The 19,613-nt window shown below is 38.1% G+C and overlaps 1 protein-coding gene and 1 long non-coding RNA gene across 7 annotated transcripts in view; one reads left to right on the top strand and one right to left on the bottom strand.

The window, feature by feature from the left end:
* APP (amyloid beta precursor protein) overlaps window positions 1-19,079 on the top strand; it is a 290,703-nt gene extending 271,624 nt beyond the window's left edge. For all 6 annotated transcript variants that reach the window (XM_077118781.1, XM_077118780.1, XM_077118779.1 and 3 more), the window contains 3 exons: window positions 5,678-5,778; window positions 8,518-8,664; window positions 17,894-19,079. In XM_077118781.1, coding sequence (XP_076974896.1) covers window positions 5,678-5,778; window positions 8,518-8,664; window positions 17,894-17,995 — 350 coding nt within the window. In that variant the 3' untranslated portion in view covers window positions 17,996-19,079. The remainder of the gene's footprint in view (window positions 1-5,677; window positions 5,779-8,517; window positions 8,665-17,893) is intronic.
* LOC143648564 (uncharacterized) lies at window positions 2-8,629 on the bottom strand. Its single transcript, XR_013158631.1, has 3 exons — window positions 8,460-8,629; window positions 948-1,189; window positions 2-65 (listed from the first exon to the last, which is right to left on the bottom strand). It is a non-coding gene; the product is annotated as an uncharacterized LOC143648564 (long non-coding RNA).
* Window positions 19,080-19,613: the final 534 nt, after the last annotated feature.

Raw genomic sequence — 19,613 nt, 5'->3', positions numbered from 1 at the left:
TCTCCCTGTTGGCATCTCATGCTTGAGCTTGAGCAGACATCATCCCCTCTCTTCATTCTGTAAGCCTGCAGATATTGTAATGAGAATTAGAAATGACCATGGGGACCAAACTATTTAAATTCCCTTTTGCATCTCCTTGCAACTCCACTTTCCTCGTCCCTAAATAAGTAATCTAATTTTTTATCCCTGGACTTTCCCTTTGAAGCCCTTCTCTTTTTCCTTTTTCTTTTAATATGGAGAGTAATATAGAGTCTATCCGCAAAAATTGAAAGCCATACAAATTAAAACTCTACCTTGCAGTAACTCGTTGCTATGAATAGCTCATTATTCCCTTCTTGTTTGATATCCAGGTAGATCCTTTTCTAATTGAACTGGGCTCAGATTTAAACCAGTTACTGAGATACACATGATTTCCTAAAAATAACAGAATTAGAATATCTCTAGAGCTAGAAAGAAACATTTATTTTTTTTCCTTTTTGGGCCGTGTACACTTATTCTCAATGAGTGACTAAAATAACAGATGCTTATACATAATTTTGTATTCAAGTCTTTTATTTTTTACATTACTTACAAATCCCATTAACACCAAAATAGACTCTTGTTATACCTTCTCAAGAAACGCATTCCTACCCTTTGTTCTATATTTAGCCTGTGTCAAACTTAGTTTTAAGACTACTCTCATGACATCATAACAAAGCTCCTATGTGCCTGGAATCTATACCCCACACAGTTTTTCCCAACTAATGGTAGCCAGTGTTTTCAGTGAGAAGAGGTAAAAAGAGGAGAGAAGTTATCAAATCGACAGTTCTGTGCATTGAGGGTTGACTTCACTCCCAGCAGCTCACATCTTCCCATATGTATTGTCATCTTTATCTGCATAATGTCCCAGTGCAGTCAAGAAACAAGAAATTAACCTCATTTAAAGATATTAACAAACTAAGGTCGACCTTTTGCCTGTGGTGTAGATACAATCAGCTGCAGAGCCACGACCAGTCCCTGCCAAGCTCGCTGCCCATGCAGGCTCGAGCCACATCTGTCTTCCAGCCAGAGCCATTGGTAAAGATTCTGAGAGGCTGCTTTGTGGCATCTTCATGCCTTCACGCTGTGATTGCCAAGGAGCAGAGCCAAGTAGAGTGACACGTCTTGACAGCTAAACTGGTTGATTTTATGAATCTCCAACTGTAGGGCTCTGAAAAGGAATTTAAATTATATTAAGCAGAAGACAGTTTCGGCTCTCCTAATGTCGTCCTTATTGCCAGTGTCATGTAAGTGAATTTCAAGGTGCCAGAAGCTGACATTTTCGTCCTACTCAGCCAAATGGTAGAGCCCAAGGCTGAAGGATCAGTGGTTTTAGTAATGACAGCCTAGACCGGCTCAGAGGATGGTTGGTTGCCTTGCAATTTTTTCATGACATTTCACATTTTAATTTTAAAAGAAGAGATGCTTTTCATCTGTAAACATATAATGTGACTTAGAAATACTTAACCAGTTGTATCAAGTTCTTACAGTGGGCAAGGTGGGCCCATATGTTCCTGTTGATAGAACCTGGAAAGAATGATACCTCTAAAGTAGACTTTTTTTTCCTTTTTTTATTTTTTTATTTTTATTCTAATCTGAAATGGATATACATTTCCAAAAGTTGTCAAAAATACTGTTTTAAGGAAATAGCTAGAGATACTATATGTAGGCAGGAAAAGCCATCTAAAAATCTTTGTTGGAATAGTTCAGAAAGTCCTTTTAAATGCATATAATTTCATTTTGATATTTCATAAAGACCAGTGCACCAAAGGGTTAGAAGAAATTAAATGAAAAGGTCCCTCTCTCAAGAGCTTGAAGTATTCTAGAAGGAACCTAATTCACATATTTAGAAAGTCCTGGTTGGAATTAGGAAAGCAGGGGAATACAAAGCAACATAAAGTACGGATGTTTGTGCTCTGAGGTGAGCAGAGGAAGAACTAACCATTCAAGGACTGTGTTAACAAGGGGCACTTGCCAGAGGTGAGCTTTGAAAGATCTCAGGCACATGGATAGGCAAAGAAGAGGGAAATTATTTTTTACAGATGAAACAACGGCCACATGTGGGAAAGAATGTTCAAATGTTAAGTGAGGAAATCCTAGTTAAGGCATGTTAGTGATATTTACTGGGTGTGTATTAAGATACAAATATGCTTTATATTTTTGTTTGACTCTAACAAGCATGTGGGCTAAACTCCCCTTGTATTTTGTAGCACAAGTTTTGGGTCTTTGCGATCACAGTGTGTCACATTATATCTTTAGAGTTTTCAAATGGAATGGTTTTTAAAGGGGGGCATTTATTAAGTTGCAAGTTTACAGTTCCAAGGCCATGAAAATGTCCAAATTAAGGCATCTAGGAAAAAAATACCATGGTTTAAGAAGGCTGATGACGTTCAGGGTTCCTCTCTCAGCTGGGAGGGCACACGGCGATATCTGCTAGCTTTCTCTCCCGGCTTCTTTCAAGAAGCTCCACTGGGGTGTTTTCCTTCTTCATTTCCAAAGGTGTCTGGTTGCATGGGCCTATTGATTCTGGTGGATCTCAAGCTTTTTCCAAAATATTTCCCTTAATCTGAAAGGGCTCCAGTAAGCAACCTCAGCTTGAATGGGTGGAGACACGTCTCCATGGAAACCAATCAAAGTTTACCACCCACAATTGGGTGGGTTACATCTCCACGGGAATATTAATGATGGGTGGAATACCCATCAATATTAAATGAGGATTAAAGAATATGGCTTTTCTGGGGTACATAATAGCTTCAAACTAGCACACCATTTTTCTCTAGTCCTAATAAATAGAGACTTTTGACCCCAAGCCATGTAAGGGGGTTTACAAAGGATATAGTTCTTTAGCCCCAAAAATGGGCAACATTTGGAGACTAGTTCTTTAGAAAAAAAAGAACTAAAGTCACTGGGGCTTAAAATAGAATTAGCGCAACTCAGAATAGAACTGGCAGGCCTCTAAGCAAAAGTTCCTGCCATTTATTTAAAACTACCTACCCATCACATTTCATTACATAAAATATCCACTTATTATTGATGATGCTTCCCTCTATATGCAAAGCTTACTAGGTATTTTCTCTCTAAATGAGACTGACTTCATATATAGGTCTTTTTAATAAATGACTATACATGCCAAACCAAAAAGAACTAGCACACACTGTTTTAGCTGAGAGAACCTCAAGCTATTGAGCTATATACTGTTGAGGTACAAAATTATCTGTCATTCTGACTTGTTACATGAATTTGAATTTTTTTAATCATCAAAATTATTCTCAGCACGCTTTCAGAAACAGTCGACTTCTGGAATTTTGAATTGAGAGTTCCTTTTTTAACGTGTTTTTCAGTGTAATTATTTTGCCCCCATGGATTACAAGGGAAGACTGTTCAGAGGTTTGTTATTTTTTAATCTCAGAAATAGTCTTAACTATTGCATTGCTAGGTCCTGATGACAGAGAAAAGATTGAAAGACTAAAGAAATATGTGTGCTTATACAAGGATCTCAGAATTTTTTTTTTTTTTTTTTTTTTACATGGGCAGGCACCTGGGAACCAAACCCAGACTCCAGCATGGCAAGAGAGAACTCTGGCCACTGAGCCACCGTTGCCCACTCAGGGATCTCAGAATTTATAAGGCCTTATAGAAAGAAAATTATATGCAGCCATTGAGGAATTAATAAGTATTAGGTAACAGCCCTATGAAAATTAGGGTCAGGAAGATTAGAAGTCAGAATGAGTTTAAACTTGTCCAAAGTAATCCCAAAACCCAACAGCTTAAACAACAAGCATTTAGTTTCCCTCAATTTATGTAGGTCAGAATTTTGGGCATGGCTGAGGGGGTATTTCTAGCTCAGAGTCACTCCTCATTGCAATCAAGACTTATAGGTCTGCTTGAGTGTCCCCACAGTATAGCAGCCAGTTTCCCACAGACCAAGACATCCAAGAGAAAGAGAAAAAGAAGGAAGTGGCAATGCCTTGTATGATCTATTCTCAGAAATCACACACTATCATGTCTTTCCTATTCTGTTGATTAGAAGCAAGACACTACACTTCCAAGGGAAGGGAATCAGGTGCCCCTTCTTAAAGGGAGCAGCATCTATGAATTTATGGACCACCAAACCTTTCTAAGTCCGAATTCTTACAATCCAGACAAATCACAGGGTACCAGAACTTGAAGGTGAAATCGTAAAACCACTGTCCATGGTCTTTATGGAACTGTGGAGAACAGAAGATCTGGAAAGCTGGGGATAAGAAAACATACTGACAGGCAGATGAGAGAGAAGATCGCTTCACAGTGTACTGGCAGGTGTAGCTTGACACTGATCTTGGTTTAGTTTTCAGATAGGTTACTAAGTGGAAGCTTTTTGAGCAACTGCATAAGAAATAACGAGGAATCAGTGATATGTCAGAACCACTGTGGGTCTTGCCAAATCCTTTTCTATGTAAGCTGTACTGGTCAAGTGGCACATCTTAGGCTGTGGACATAGTGCTTTTCAGTTTCAACAAAATGTGTGACAAGTTACATGGCACCTTATTCTAAGAGTGATCAGACCAAGAGCAAGAATTTAGGCCCCATGGGGCTGAAGGATCTGGAAATTTGTGGCTGAGTAAGAGAAAAATCATTATGAACTCAGTAGCTCTAGGTATCTGAAACCTGTTCAAGACTAATGGGAAGGATTAGGTTTAATCAAACAGTGCAAGTTAGAGGGAAAGTGTTTTGGTTTAATACAAGAAAGGGTCTAGTAAGCAAAAAAGCTGCCTGACAATGGAGGCAAGTTGTTATGTTCATCTCTATTCAAGCAGGAGCCGAGTCATCGTAGAGATGATTCAGGGGGTCCTTCTCATCCTAAAATTCTGATTTTTTTGATATTTAAATGCTACAGCATGGAAACTGATATTTAGTTGTACCATCAATTTTTTTTAAATGACTGCATTTTTAAGTTTCGGATTATTACATGAATAATGAAATTCATTAAAGTTATTAGTACACTTTGGATGGACTGTATGGTATGTGAATAAAACTTTTTTTAATTAGTGTGAGAATTATACAGCAATTTACAGAGGGGTTAGTAAGTTTTAAATTGTGTTCATCTTAAAGAAGCATTTTTCAAAAATTGTGTACTCAAAACTTCATTCAGCAGATGAATCTATCTGTAGCACTTAACCAAATAATAGAATTTTTTAAATGCATCATTGCATCAATACATGAACATAATTTATTTGTGATTGGAACAAAAGTCCCGAAGTATAAGTTTTCTTCTGCCAGGTAATTAATGCTCATTTTTAAAGGCTTTTTAATTCTTTTTTTTCTGAAGAAATGAGAACACATGGAAAAAGATAAGTAATAAGCTAAGCAATCAGCCCCTTAACCAAGGCAGCATGCACTAGGAACACATCCTTGCCAGCCTCCCAAGCAGCATATAACTTCTACTTTTATTCCCCTTTTGTAAAAGCATAGCATGTGTTTTAAAAGGCAGTGGAAGTTGGAGCTCTTTAAAATCTAGTTTCGTCTTGTCTACAATGGATAGTAGTTAATGTTTGAATATAGGGTGTCACTTTTATAATATTAACTTCAGGCCTAGAAAGCAGTTTTTGTGTTATAAGGTCATTGTTTGTATGTAAAATTAATTGATTTTCATGCACATGCTGATTATGATACAATGCAGGCTCTGGGTTGACCAATATTAAGACGGAGGAGATCTCTGAAGTGAAGATGGATGCAGAGTTCCGACACGATTCTGGATATGAAGTTCATCATCAAAAATTGGTAGGTAAAACAATTTACCTCTTTTTGCTACCATGTTCATCTTGCCAAATAACCTATTATCTCTTGGTCACCTTGTGTCCAAAAATCACATATAAAAAATATAAAAATAAAACATTTGCTGATAGGATTGTCATGAAAATCTGAAGAAATGGAAAAAGAGCCTCCATGGTTTTTTAAAACAAGAAAGCAGCTAATCCTCCACAGGAGTTAAAGTGGAATTCATTTTTATTATAGCAGCCATTTTAATTAATTTGTACTCTCTGTATGGGGAATTATTCAAATAGCACTCACTTGCACAAGTCTTCACATCATACCTACTCTCCCTTGACTATGCTAATTGCCTGATTTCTTAAAATATTAATTATAAAGGCTATTTACAAATTCTGCCTTGTCTGAATAATGCTGATAGGGTAGGTTCATTTAAAGGATCAGAATCTCAAATAGGCATATCAAAATACTACTCAGTTTCACCAGACACATCCCTTCCCATCCCTTCTCCCCACTGCCAGTTTTAGAGTTCTCATTCCTGGGTAGGATCATGGAACTCAATCGAGGTGGGAGTGGCATCTTGCAGGAGGTGAGCAGGGTTGTAGGATGTTCCAGCAGTGCTGTTTTTCTAAAGGTTTGCAGCAGCTTCCTTTTCAGATAAGATTGCTTTCCCCCCACCTCACCCCCAAAGTGTTAGAATTGAAGTAAATAAAAATACTGGATTAACCTGCCAATGAAAACTATGATCCAAAAATCTAAGTGTCTTTTTAAAAAAAAAGAGAAGAAGAAGAAAAAGTTATGGGAGCTAAAATGCAAACCTGACTCCCAAGTCAGTTTTGATTGGCTAAAATTTAGGTGCAAAGAGACTTAAACAATACTTTAAAAACATTTATTTTCAAGGGTTATTCTAGGATTTACAAATTTGATTTGAATATTGAAAAGACATTTTTTTTGGTAAAATGACGCTTAGATTTTTGGATCATAGTTTTCATTGGCAGGTTAATCCAGTATCTATTATTATGGGATCAGAGGTGCACTTGATTTGACCGATGTTGAAGTAGTTAAAAAAAAAAGTCTGGGGATGAGGCAGGAAAGAGCTGGAGGGGCAGGGAGCTGAAGATTAATGTGCTGATTTGCATTTTATGGCACTGGTGTCATCCTAGCCATCTCTGCAATTGCACTTATTCCTGTAATGTGACAGTGACTAATGGCAGGGGCAACAATCAGGAGAATCTGCTCCCTCTACTGAACTAGCTAATAATATGCTATAATTAGTACAATGAATATTACAAAATTACAGTATTTTCTTCAAAACAAAGGAAGATGTCCAAACTTGTATTATTAGCTAATTAATGTAAATATGTTGAAGTAGCATATTTGTTTATAAGGGGAATAATTATAAACAATTGCTGATCTTGTTGCAGATATACCGTGAGTGAAAACTCTTAGAAATTTGCTTTATTTGCTGTATTTTACATTACCTTTTCAGATTGCTAAGATGCTAATTTCAGCTATGAAATTCAGTGATGTTGCTGTCTTAAGGCTGTATTAAAAATTAAAGAACTATTTTCCTGTATGTAACAAATGTGGCATGTTTAGTATTAGATTTTTTCTTCTACTCAATCTGGCATAAGATCAGCTTAAATAACAAGATGATAATTCCAAGGTGATTTTCATTCCATTTAAGTAGATAAAGTTGGGAAAATAATGACTTGGTTTTATAAACAATGTGGAAGAAATGAAGCACAACAGATTTATCCTACTGAATAAATTTTCCTCTTTCCAGTATCTTGCAGATTCTGTTTATTTTTAATCCAGATAAATGCAAGAATAAAGCAATAATTTTTATTTTCGTTTCTGGAGATGACATAGTAAAAATGCATGAGTTATATGTAATTATTAAGATTCTTGTTGCTACTCCTGCTTCCCTTTGAAATAACTGTCTTTTAAGCATTATGCTTCTCAAGTTTAACTAATGTCCTACTAAATTATTGTGGTAAAAGTAGGTAACAACATGTATTTTTTCTTCTGTAATGAACTCCTTTGTTTTAGAATGCTTCTTCCTGTGCATTAAAAATGTCCCTCCTTCTCACCTGCCATGCGGGAGGCTCAGATTCAGTTCCTGGCCCATGCACTTCCCCAAAAGCAAGCAACCAAGCAAAACAAAAAAGTTCAACAAATGGTGCTGAAATAATGGAATACTCACAAAGATAAATAATGAAATGTGGCCCCACCATAGAATAATAAGGAAATGTGACTACACCATACAGCATACAAAATATGTATATATATATCCCTCCAAGGAAATCTGAGGGTTTGAAAAGAACCTTAAGCATATTCAGAGTCATGCTTCAGGTTTTCCAGTTTTAAACCAGCTATTACTAGGAAAATTCTGACTTCCTACCATAATCATCAATCCTTGCCTTAACAGTGTTTGATAGATACAAGATCTATTATCCCACCTCTAACCAAATGTTCCACCTGTCAGAGGATTTGAGATCCTGCACACTGCTGCTTTGCCTTTCTAGTGACATGTAGGAAGAAAAATAGATTCCTAAAACTGGAAAAGTCTTGTGGTATCTAGGCTACAGTTGTCATTCTTGAAAGTAGAAAATAATGAAGTGACCAACCAACCCAGACTTACAGCATAAGATTGGGTTAGGGCAGAGAATATACTGCAACTTTTCACATACCTCATCCAAATGTCTCCTGAAATTACAGTTTTGTTTTGTTTTTTAATTTGTTTTGAAGGTGTTCTTTGCAGAAGATGTGGGTTCAAACAAAGGTGCAATCATTGGACTCATGGTGGGTGGTGTTGTCATAGCAACAGTGATTGTCATCACCTTGGTGATGCTGAAGAAGAAACAGTACACTTCCATCCATCATGGTGTGGTAGAGGTAGGTAAAACTGGTACATGTTTTTAAAAGTCAGAGTTTGCAAATGGGAGAGCTGTTGCAAGATTGCAAGGAAAATAATGCTTAGCATTTGGTTATGGATCATCGAAGTGTCTCTTTTTTTGGGAGAAAGAAGTTGTCCAAATTGCGACTATTCTTTTCTTATTTTGGTTTTCATTTATCCCAGTTTATTCTAAGTATTAAGGTATTAAGGTAATATGCTGCTATCTCAAATTATTACAGTTTATACTGAAATTATCAGACTGATTCTAATAATCATGCTTTAAAAAATAATTCTGCCACTGAGCCACCATCACACTACCCTGCTCTCAAGTGTTTTTTAAAAAAATAAAGTATCAGTAGAATTCTTGCCTGCCATACGGGAGACCTGGGTTCAATTCCCAGCCCATGCCCTTCCCAAAACAAACAAGCAAACAAAAAAACAAAAATTCAATTAATGGTGCTGCAATAATAGGATGCTCACATGGAAAAAGAATGAAATGTGACCCCCGCCATACAGCATACAAAAAATTAAAGTATCAGAGGCTAGTATCCCTTTACAGTATTTCTCCCCACAGGGAATATCTGTGAATAAAGGAAATGTACAGCATGAAATTGAATTACAACAACAAATTAGAATAACTGCAAACTAGAGTATGCCTCCTCTTACCATGGTACAGAATTTTGGTAATTTTTCTGGGTGGAAAAATCGCTACAAATAAGTTCTTCCCATGCCTTTAACAGGCAGTTTTGGTGTGTGTGTGTGGGGGGTATGGGGGCGGGGTGGGGGACAGGACTTCACAGTAGTCAGCAAATTGTTAGAAAAAATGAATTCAGAAATTTTTAGAATAATGGAATTTTTAGTGCTGAAAGAAATTACAAAGGGCAGTCAAATTTATCTTCTCATCTTGTAGATGAGACAATGAAGGACGAGAAAGTTTTGGCCCGTGTTGCTCTGCTAATAAGTCTGAGTACAGATTTCCCTTCAGATAGTCCATTGCATTTTCTGCCATAGAAAAGACCAGATGCTTCCAGTGAGTTAGATTTTTTACCAGCCACAAGGAAATGTATTCTAAACCATTCTTAGTTAATTAAATTTGTGGTGATGCCAGAAACCTTACTTTCTTCAACACTCAAAATTTCCATAAACTGTTTACAAAAGCTGCTGAGAGAAATCAACTTTGAGTCTAATTTCCCGTTTAAACTTGCTTGGATTGTGCTAAAGAGGAGTGAAATGAATGAAAGCAGGAGACAGGTAGCAAGATGAAAAAGAACTGGATGGTTCACAAAGTAATGTATGAACATATAAAATTAGAAATGACTGCATCATCAAGTTTAGGGCTGCTCTTTTTGTAATAATAACTCTGAGCTGTGTCCCTCAAAACAATGTAAGATATATTATCACTGGCATCATTTATCTCATTTCAATTCAAAATATTTCTTTTTCATTTTAATTCCTTGTTTGGGAAAATAAGAATGTTTTTATACTTGAATAATTTAAAATCCCCATCTTTTAATTTCTTTAACATAATAATATCTCTTAACTGTTTTGGACGGGTGATTCTACACAATAGGCAGCTTCCTGCATCTGTAAAATTTCTGTCATCAAGTGTCTATATTTGGCATCACAGGCCAAAGCTCCCACTGGTGGTGCGCAGAAAAGCGAGACCTCAAGCCTTCCCTGGCCGGGCATCAAACTTACCAGGTAGCTTCCTAAAGGGATACCCCATGTCTCTCTCCCTAGACCTAGTGAAACAGTCTCCATGTAAGAAGGCAGGAATCTGAGTGTTATATTTCCTCAGCTGAATCGGACATGCACCTGGGTTTGAGAATCACCAATGTATATATTTAGTTAGTGCTCTTTACTATTAATAAGCAAACTTTAGGGAGATATAAAATGATTATTATCTCCAAGGAAACTGTTTGCCTTTTAAACCCTCTTACAGTTGCCCAACTTAGATATTTCTTTTGGTCAGTAACCAAGAAATGTCTGCTTGAACTTGGAAGGTCAGAGAAGTTGAAGCTTTGACCGAATTCTAAAGCAGAAAATAAATTTTTAAGCCCAGAGGCATCCTTGAAAGAGTGAAATCAGAGGGAATTCAGGTGTACTTCTTTTCTAAATACCCATTTGCTGTCCACTTAAGAGCAACCAGAAAACTCTCTGGAATGAGTGCCCCACCTTGGTTTATTCTTTATTTCCTCTTACCTCCTTCTTCCTTAAAGTAAGGACATTGTTGAGAACTGAAAACCATTCCAGTCCCCTGTATTCCCTCTGTAGCCCTTCTTTTGGTCCATTCCATAAGCAACTCTTCACTGAGCTCCATACAACAGTGTTGGAAAAGGGCTTCATCCAAAGTGGTTTTTCCCCATGCCAGCCCTTTAGAACATTCGCGTCTGGCTGGAATGGTAGATCTTGGATGGGAAGAACTGTAACCAGCCTAGGTATGTTCTGTTACAGGGGCAGGACGGAGCGTTTGAGATGTAGAGGACCATTTTGATCAGAACATGGCAGTCTGTGTAAAAGTGATCCCCCTGAATGTTCTGCCTGCCTTGACAGGCTCTCAATTCAAGTACGCGTAGCTGCTCTTTCCTCTCATCACCTGATTCATTCATGAGCAGTCCTACTTCAGGAAGAACAAAAATGAGTAAATGAGTATCTCCAGTTGCACTGGCCAGAGTCTCTCGGGAAGGCATACAGTCCTACTTCACACCATCAGTGCATGAAAACATTGATTCTTTGAAATATTCCTGCAGATTCACAGAGCTGGGAAACCTAAGGGGAAAGCCTGGGGGGAAATGTAGAAATGAAAAGGAGCTTAGTATTTTTATTAACAGAGCTGTTACCATTGGAGATCAGCAGTTTCTAGTTTTTGCTTTTAAAAATAAACAATAAATATTGATTGAATGATTTATTTAGCCATTGGGCCAGTGATTCATCCTGCAAGCCATTAACCCTGCTTTCCCAAGGAGATGACTTGGCTTCATTTTCGCCTCAAGCAGTAAAGTGATAGCCCCTTTGTTGTGCTGTTTTCCCGAAGGTGTCTTCCCTGTCAAGGCATCTCTGGTGGCTGAGAATCCTGTGCTAGCTGATTTATTAACCATTTGGGTGTGCTCTCATAGGGGCCTGCAAAGCCCACTGATTTCAGATTCTGATTTGTGGCAGATGGAACATTTCAACACCAGTTGTAGAGCACCGGATATTTAAAAATAGACCCCGGAGCCCTTTCTGCTCCTCTTCACACTTGGAGACGCCCACCTTTAACAAGGAGATAGGAAAGAGGCGGCACAATTTCACCTTACTTTAGGGTGTAGAAAAGTTTCCATGAATCTGCTAACTCAACACCAGAAATGTCCACCTTATCCCCCACAATCATCTCATTAATAATCTAAATTAGAAGAGATGTGCCTATTTAGCTTTTTTTTTGGGGGGGGGGGTACCTGGCCTGGGAATCGAACCCTGGTCTCCCACATGAAAGGCCAGCATTCTACCACTGAACCACCCGTGCACCCCCATTTAGCTTTTTACAGTTCTGTGATATATGACTTTACCTGATAAATATGCCTTCATCGTCATGGTACTATAAATATATGTATATATATAAATATATGTACTTAGGTGTCTCAGTCCTTGTGGGTCAACTTCTAACAACCACAACATAGGTGTCATAGAATAGTTGGAGAGAATAATGAGGCAAAATCATAAGGAGAAGCAAGAAAAAAGGAAGGTGGACTAGAAATTTACATGTGACTTCCAGTGAACAGCAGAAAATAATAAATTGAACGTCAAAAGAATAAAAAATTATTACAAAGGGATAGCAAAGGAGTTGTAGAGCCTGCATGAAGAATTACTTGATGTTGGCAATTGTCATAACTAGAACAAATTATATAAAGAGATGGAATTATAATTAAGAAAATGAACATGTGCACAGATGAGCAAGAAACCAAGGCTGGGAGATTACTCAAAAGGACAAGTTAAATGCCTAGTTTAGAATTTCTTTGTCTTTTTTCTCTATTTTCATTCTCCCTTCCCATTGTACCTTTGATGCTATTACACACTGTAACGCTGTGTAAAAGCAAGTATTAAGTATGGTAACTGCTGGTTACCATACTTAATAATTAAAATGTGGTTTTCACTGCTCTCCTCCACCCTTCAACACTCTAGTAACATATAAAAGAAGATATTAAAGTAAAAAGATCCAAATAGAATTTCTTCTTTACAGTTGAGCTATAAATTCATCTTGATATAGTGAAGGAATAAATGGCTCCAAAGAGGATGGGAACAAAAATCAAAGAGTGTTCAAAAGTGTCTTCTTTCCTGGAGGTGCCATAACAAAGTAGCACAGTCTGGGTGGCCTAAAACAACAGGATTTTTTCTCGAGGTCCTTGAGGCTACAAGTCCAAAATCGGAATGTCAGCATGGCCATGCTGTCTTGAAGTCTGTGGAGTGCTAACGGTGGCTTGTTCACAATCCATGGTTCATGGTTTATGGCATAATTCATTCTCTATCTCTGCCTCTTGACCCTGTTCTCTTGTGTCTCTCTTTTACTGACAGTGTCTAAATTTTCTGTTCTCTAAAGGATACCAGTCATATTGGATTAGGGACCCCCCCCCCCCAATCCAGTGTGACCTCATCTTAACTAATAACATCTTCAGAGATCCTTTCTCCAGATAGATCACTTTCAGAGGTTCTGGGGTTAAGACTCAAATTATCTTTTGAGGAGACAATTCAATCCATAAGAGAAAGTTCTATACAAATTGGACCAGGCTACTGGCTGTGGCTTTTTACTGTGTATTATCAGCAAAAGGCACTTGAAGCCTTGCTAAGGTACAGTGCAAGGAGCACAGGGTTCTCTGATGAAAATATGGTACACAACATCACAACATCCACGGCCAGATGAAGAGTTCAAATCAGTTACTATTACTGTCTAATCTAGAAAGCCAAAAGAGAATGTTCAGAAGTGGTGCATTTGTATGGTTTCATCTCAGCAAGTGGCAGCAGTGCTTGCCCAATGGGAGGATGGGAATTTTGTCCCCAACTTCATTGGTCTATCATGCCTTCCAGAACAAGCCCCTCTAGCTCAACCTCCCCCAGCTATGCTGTAAGGGAAATAAATCTAGGTGTTTTATTGGGACAGGCCATGACTAAGCCGTGGATGAAGCCTTGCTGGAGAGAAAGTTTCACCCTTGCCCAGTGCTCTTGCTTTAGTGGTAGATTTATCCTTTGGCATGAGTTTTAGCTTCTGGCTTTGGTGAGCTGGGGAATAAAAAGGTACAATCTCAACTCCTTGGATGGCACCTTGAGAACATAATCCCTTTTTCTGTCAGTCCTGAGCTCTCTGAAGTCTGAAAGTTAAGCCATGCCACTGCAGGAATGAAACATGAGCTGCTCTCCCAGAAGAAAGGGGTAATGAGGATTAGAAAGGAGAAAGGAAGCCAAGGAAAGATCAAGTTAGATGCTTGGATTTCGCACTGGCATCTGAGCCTTGCATTTCTGAGGGGACTCAGTAGTATTTGGCTTTGGAGTTTGAAGAGGTGATAAGCCATTAATTCACCAGGTATTCCCCAGCCCTCGGTGAATGCAAATGATTGTTGACAGGTCATGTGAAGGTTGATGTGCCTCCTAGAGGAGATAAATGTACAATATTCCAATAATCAGAGCATTATAGTTTGTGCCTGCATCAGAAACATAGCCACTTTGTGCCTTATATCCTTAGAGAAATACAGTTTTTTCTAGCCTTGGCACTCATGCTCTTCGAAATCTCAGTTAAGAGATGGTACAGAGCAAAAAGACACCTCAGTCCAAATGGCATGCCGTAGACAGGCTATTTCCTAGTAAGCCAATTTGATGCGTGAATGAAATCTCTCAGTATTGATGCTATTCTTTATTGATAGCATTTTAATTTACAAGTCCATGGCTAATTACACACTTGCCAGTTAAAGCAAGGTGACCTCATTTGTTGACAACAGTACAGATCAAAGGAAACAGGTAGGATGAAGAAAGCAGCTTTGAGTTATTCCCAAGAGGGCAGTGATACTGAGCCTCCATTCAAACCATGTCCTCTCAGTACTAGCTTTTGGTTAGAGCTTGTTGGTGACATTGTTCTAAGGGGAATCCCATGGACCTGTCACTGGGACATTCTGAGGATCTCTTGCAGGAACACAGGATGGTACAGTTCTCTCCCGTGGATGGGAACTCAGGAATAAGAGCACATACCTGGCACCATGGGATCAACAATGCCATACTGACCAAAAGGGGGAAAAAAGTGTAACAAATAAAGTATCAGTGGCTGAGAGAGTTCTGATAGAGTCAAGAGGCTACTCTGGAGGTCACTCTCATGCAAGCTCCAGTTAGACATTGCTACCTATCATAACTTGCCAAACCCCAACCAAAACCGTTACTGCCAATCCTAAAGAACACCTAGGGTGTTATGTAAGATTCTACAAAGGTTCCTAGGGTAACCTTCTAGAACCCTACAACCTCCAGATGGGTCCCTGGACCAGATAAGTCCTGAAACCCAGAGGGGTAAGTCTTTCCAGAGCATCAACTAGTTCCATCCCCTATCCCATATTATTGACAATCCCTTCCAACATGAAAAATTAGAATATCCCTAAAGAAGGTGAGAAAGATCAAAGGTGATGGTGGAGTTATACAGAGAAAGTAGGGTTTAACAGATGAGTATGATTGCTGAATCATTATATTGGTATTTCCTTTAGTCTCCGGTACCTTAGAACAGCTAAAAGTAAAAACCTAAGATCGTGGAATTGTAACCGATGGCAAAACTCTGAAATCTGTTCTGCAACTAATTGTTGCTATGTAATTTAAAATTTATTTTTTTGTGTGTATATGTTATTTTTCACCAAAAAAAATGAGGAGGAGGAGTGTAACAGTGGAGATAGGATTTACCAAATGAGCATGACTGCTGAATCATTATATTGATATTTCTTTTGGTCTCCAGTGTCTTAGAGTAACTAGAAGAAAGAATGAAAAATTGTGGAACTATAACCCATACCAAACTTTAAAATCTGTTCTATCACTACTTGCTAAAATGTACACGGAAATCTATTGTTTTGTATATATATTTCATAATTTTATAAAAAGTTAAATAAAACAAATATATCTGCATTTAAAAATAAATATGGCAGATACCTTCTAAAAATAATAATAATAATAAGGGCACATAACGGAGGGAAAACTGTGGCCCAAGGCAAGAGGGAACAATACATGGATCTTTTCCAGCCACTGTGGGTTTAGCCAAGGTGGTGATTCTAACTTGCATCCAGACTTCAAATCAAACTGTCCATGGTGTAGGGTCATAGAAAGTGACCCTGGACGGAGAGTGGGAGCAGATTATTTGGCAAATCTATTAGTCTAAATTATTTGTTAGCTACTTCTTCTGGTTGTGACATACCTACCCCATTCCTTGACCCCACATCTTAGTGCCAATTCACCTGTTCTCTGGTGTTTTTCCCTGGGTGAGTTCAAGGACAAGGCCATAGTGGAACACCTTTGTGAAGTCAGAATTGTGCCACGTTGGCTATGACAGGGAAAAAGCTGTGTAAGAAGCCAAATGTTTTTGCTGTACTCAGCAGTGGTGAGAGTCTGTTTTCCCGGAAATGGTGTGGGGAGCCCAATTTCATCATGTCCAATATAGGAGATATCTCTTTGAAGGAAAAAACATCTTAAACTTTTATAGAAATCATGCTTTTTCATTGTCTTTAAATGTATGTTTATTCTCATGGTTTTTACAGAAGAGAATTATTTTTAAAAAAGAAAACTAAGCTCTCATTCATTCAACAATGAGTTAAGTCCCTCCTCTTTTCTGTATACTGCACATGTAGTAGAAACAAGAAGAGCCACTATCCAATTACAGGACTAAACACCCTACCCAATCTGCAGTAGTAAATGCCCACACAGGGCTGCCCTAACAGGAGGTAGGGGGTGGCAGGGCGGGGGTTACAATTATTGGCCTGATCTTAAAGGTAAAGCACCATATTAACAGAAAGGACCTATTTTTGAAACCTTTAAGTAGACACAATTCTATAAAATCTTAGTGTTCAAAGGAAAAGGAAGATCTGTAATGTAGATTTAATGTCATTATTATTTTTCCTATGCCAAATAGTAGCCCCTTAGATAGGCATAAAACATTATTTTAATTAAAAGGATCTCGGACCTCTCTCTAACATAGGAAATTGAATGAAAATGGAGACATATTAAAATCAATATGGGAAAACTGAGCAGTCCAGGACCTGGGTGTTTTTCTATACAGAACTGAATATCTAGTATATTTTGCTGAGTCTCTCTTCGTGATGTTCTTGGATTTTTCCTACCTTCCCACCACACTTTCAAATAAAACAGTTTTCCATTGTGCTTGTTTGGCCTTTATGAGCCAACTGGGGAAAATAGACATATATGGCCAATCTTAGGCAGTTATTGTTGAGTTGGTAACCCAGTGAATTTTTTGCAATCTTGAACCGGCACATCAAAGGCTTTAAGCGCCACCTGGTGGCTAGAGACTAGATAGTACATCTGGGTGGACACAGGCTTCCTGCTCTGAGATGTTCAGGTGGGGAAGAAAGAAAAGAAGAATGAGTGTTGTGTGTTCTGCAGTCTTGACAAAAGGAAGAGCCCCAGGCTCTTGATTTTTCTACGTGTTCACTCCTTTTTTCTTTTTTTAACATAATTAATGGTAGTAATATATACAACAGTTTCCCATATTACCTACTTCCATGTGTACAATTCAGTGACATTAATTAACATTCACAATACTGTGCTACCGTCATCCTTTACCGAAACTCTTTTTTTATCATCCCAAACAGAAACTCTTATCTGTTCAGTGGTAACTCTCCATTCCCCAATCACCACCCCACCCTTGGTAGCCTGTAATCTGCTTTCTGTCTCTACGAATTTGCATATTCTAGGTATTCCATAGACATGGAATCATACAACAGTTTTCCTTCTGTGCCTGATTTATTTCACTCAATAAGATGTCTTCAAAGCTTATCCAATTTGTAGCATGCTTCAGAAGTCATTCCTTCTTTATGGCTCGGTAGTCTTCCATATAGACAAACACACACAATTTATTTATCCATTCATCTGTTAGCGGACACTCAGGCTGCTTCCACCTTTTGGCTATATTGTGACTAGTGCTGCTGTGAACATTGGGGTATCCGTGTTCACTTTGACAGAGTGGTTTCTATTTTATACTCATTTCTCTCTGCCCTTGCTTTTCAGGTTGACGCTGCTGTGACCCCAGAGGAGCGTCATCTCTCTAAGATGCAGCAGAACGGCTATGAAAATCCAACTTACAAGTTCTTTGAGCAGATGCAAAACTAAACCACCACCACAGCTGCCTCAGAAGTTGGACAGCAAAACCATTGCTTCACTACCCATCGGTGTTCATTTCTAGAATAATGTGGAAAGAAACAAGCCCTTCTGTTTTATTATTTACTCATTATCGCCTTTTGACAGCTGTGCTGTAACACACGTAGATGCCTGAACTTGAATTAATACACACATCAACAATGTATTCTCTCTCTTTACATTTTGGTCTCTACGCTACATTATTAATGGGTTTTGTGTACTGTAAAGAATTAGCTGTATCAAACTAGTGCATGAATAGATTCTCTCCTGATTATTTATCTCATAGCCCCTTAGCCAGTTGTATATTATCCTTGTGGTTTGTGACCCAATTAAATCCTAATTGAAATATGCTTTAAGACTCTCGATGGGGGATGCTTTGTATGAATGTGGGCGTTTAGCAGCTTCTCTTACAAGTATTCTTTTCCTGATCACTATGCATTTTAAAGTTAAAACGTTTTTGAGTATTCTAAATGATTTAGAAAACTTTTTTTCCATGATTGCATTTTTCTGTACAGATTGCTGCTTCTGCTATATTTGTGATATAGGAATTATAAGGATACACATTTCTTTCTTTGTGCCTGTTTTATGTGCACACATTAGGCCTTGAGAATCAAAACTTTTTTGTGTCCATGTATCTTTGGATCTTTGATAAAAGAAACCCTGTTCATTATAAGCACTTTTACTGGTGGAGGGGGTGGGAGGAGTGTTCTGCTGGTCTCAAATTACTAAGAATTCTCCAAATAAATTTTCTGCAGATGGTTGTACAGAATCATTGCTTATGATGTGAGAGCTTTCTACACTCTATTGCATAAATAAATTAACCAAAACAACCCTGGGCAAGACTTTTCTTTGAACGATGACTATAGACATTCAATATTCAAGGTAGTTTTTGGGTCAGGAAAAAGATTCCATTTCCTTTAAACAGTTTAACTTTATTTATGATATCAAAAGAAAATGCAAAGGGAATGGGAAGGCATGCCTGGACAAACCCTTTAAACTTTGTCTTCAATTTGTATAAAATGGTGTTTTCATGTAAATAAATACATTCTTGGAGGAGCGCCCTTGTGATGGTGTGAATGTTTCTGTGATAGCATTCCTTTGATTATTTAGTGATTGATTAAAAAAGGCTACTGAGAATTCTTTGACCTAACGTTGAACACCCAACCCTATTGTGTCTTCATTGAGAGTCTGAGTAGAAAATTAGGGCTAACATACCTGTCCCAGTGTTACCTCAAGTAGTTCATAAGGCTAGTTAACAGTTTTTGCTCAGTCCAAAAGATTGGTGCTGTCCCTTCTTGGTCCTCAAGTTTATCCCAAATAAGAGAAGAGAAAAAAAAATTAGTGAAATAACCATCAGCTGGTCTTAACTTTTATCTCTAAAGCAGGATTTCTCAACCTCTGAAATGCTGACATTTTTTTCCAAATAATTATTTGTTATAGGGGAATTCTTCTGGTTATTGTAAGATATTTGGCAGCATTCCTGGCCTCTACTCACTAAATGCCAGTAGCACCCCCAACTGCAACAAACAATGTCTCCAGATATTGGCAAATGTGCCTTAAGAGGGACAAAATCACCTCCATTAGAGACACA

Source organism: Tamandua tetradactyla, chromosome 10 (genome assembly GCF_023851605.1).
Source record: "Tamandua tetradactyla isolate mTamTet1 chromosome 10, mTamTet1.pri, whole genome shotgun sequence".
In the NCBI taxonomy this organism is placed as follows: Eukaryota; Metazoa; Chordata; class Mammalia; order Pilosa; family Myrmecophagidae; genus Tamandua; species Tamandua tetradactyla.
This window is presented reverse-complemented; position numbering and strand designations above follow the sequence as displayed.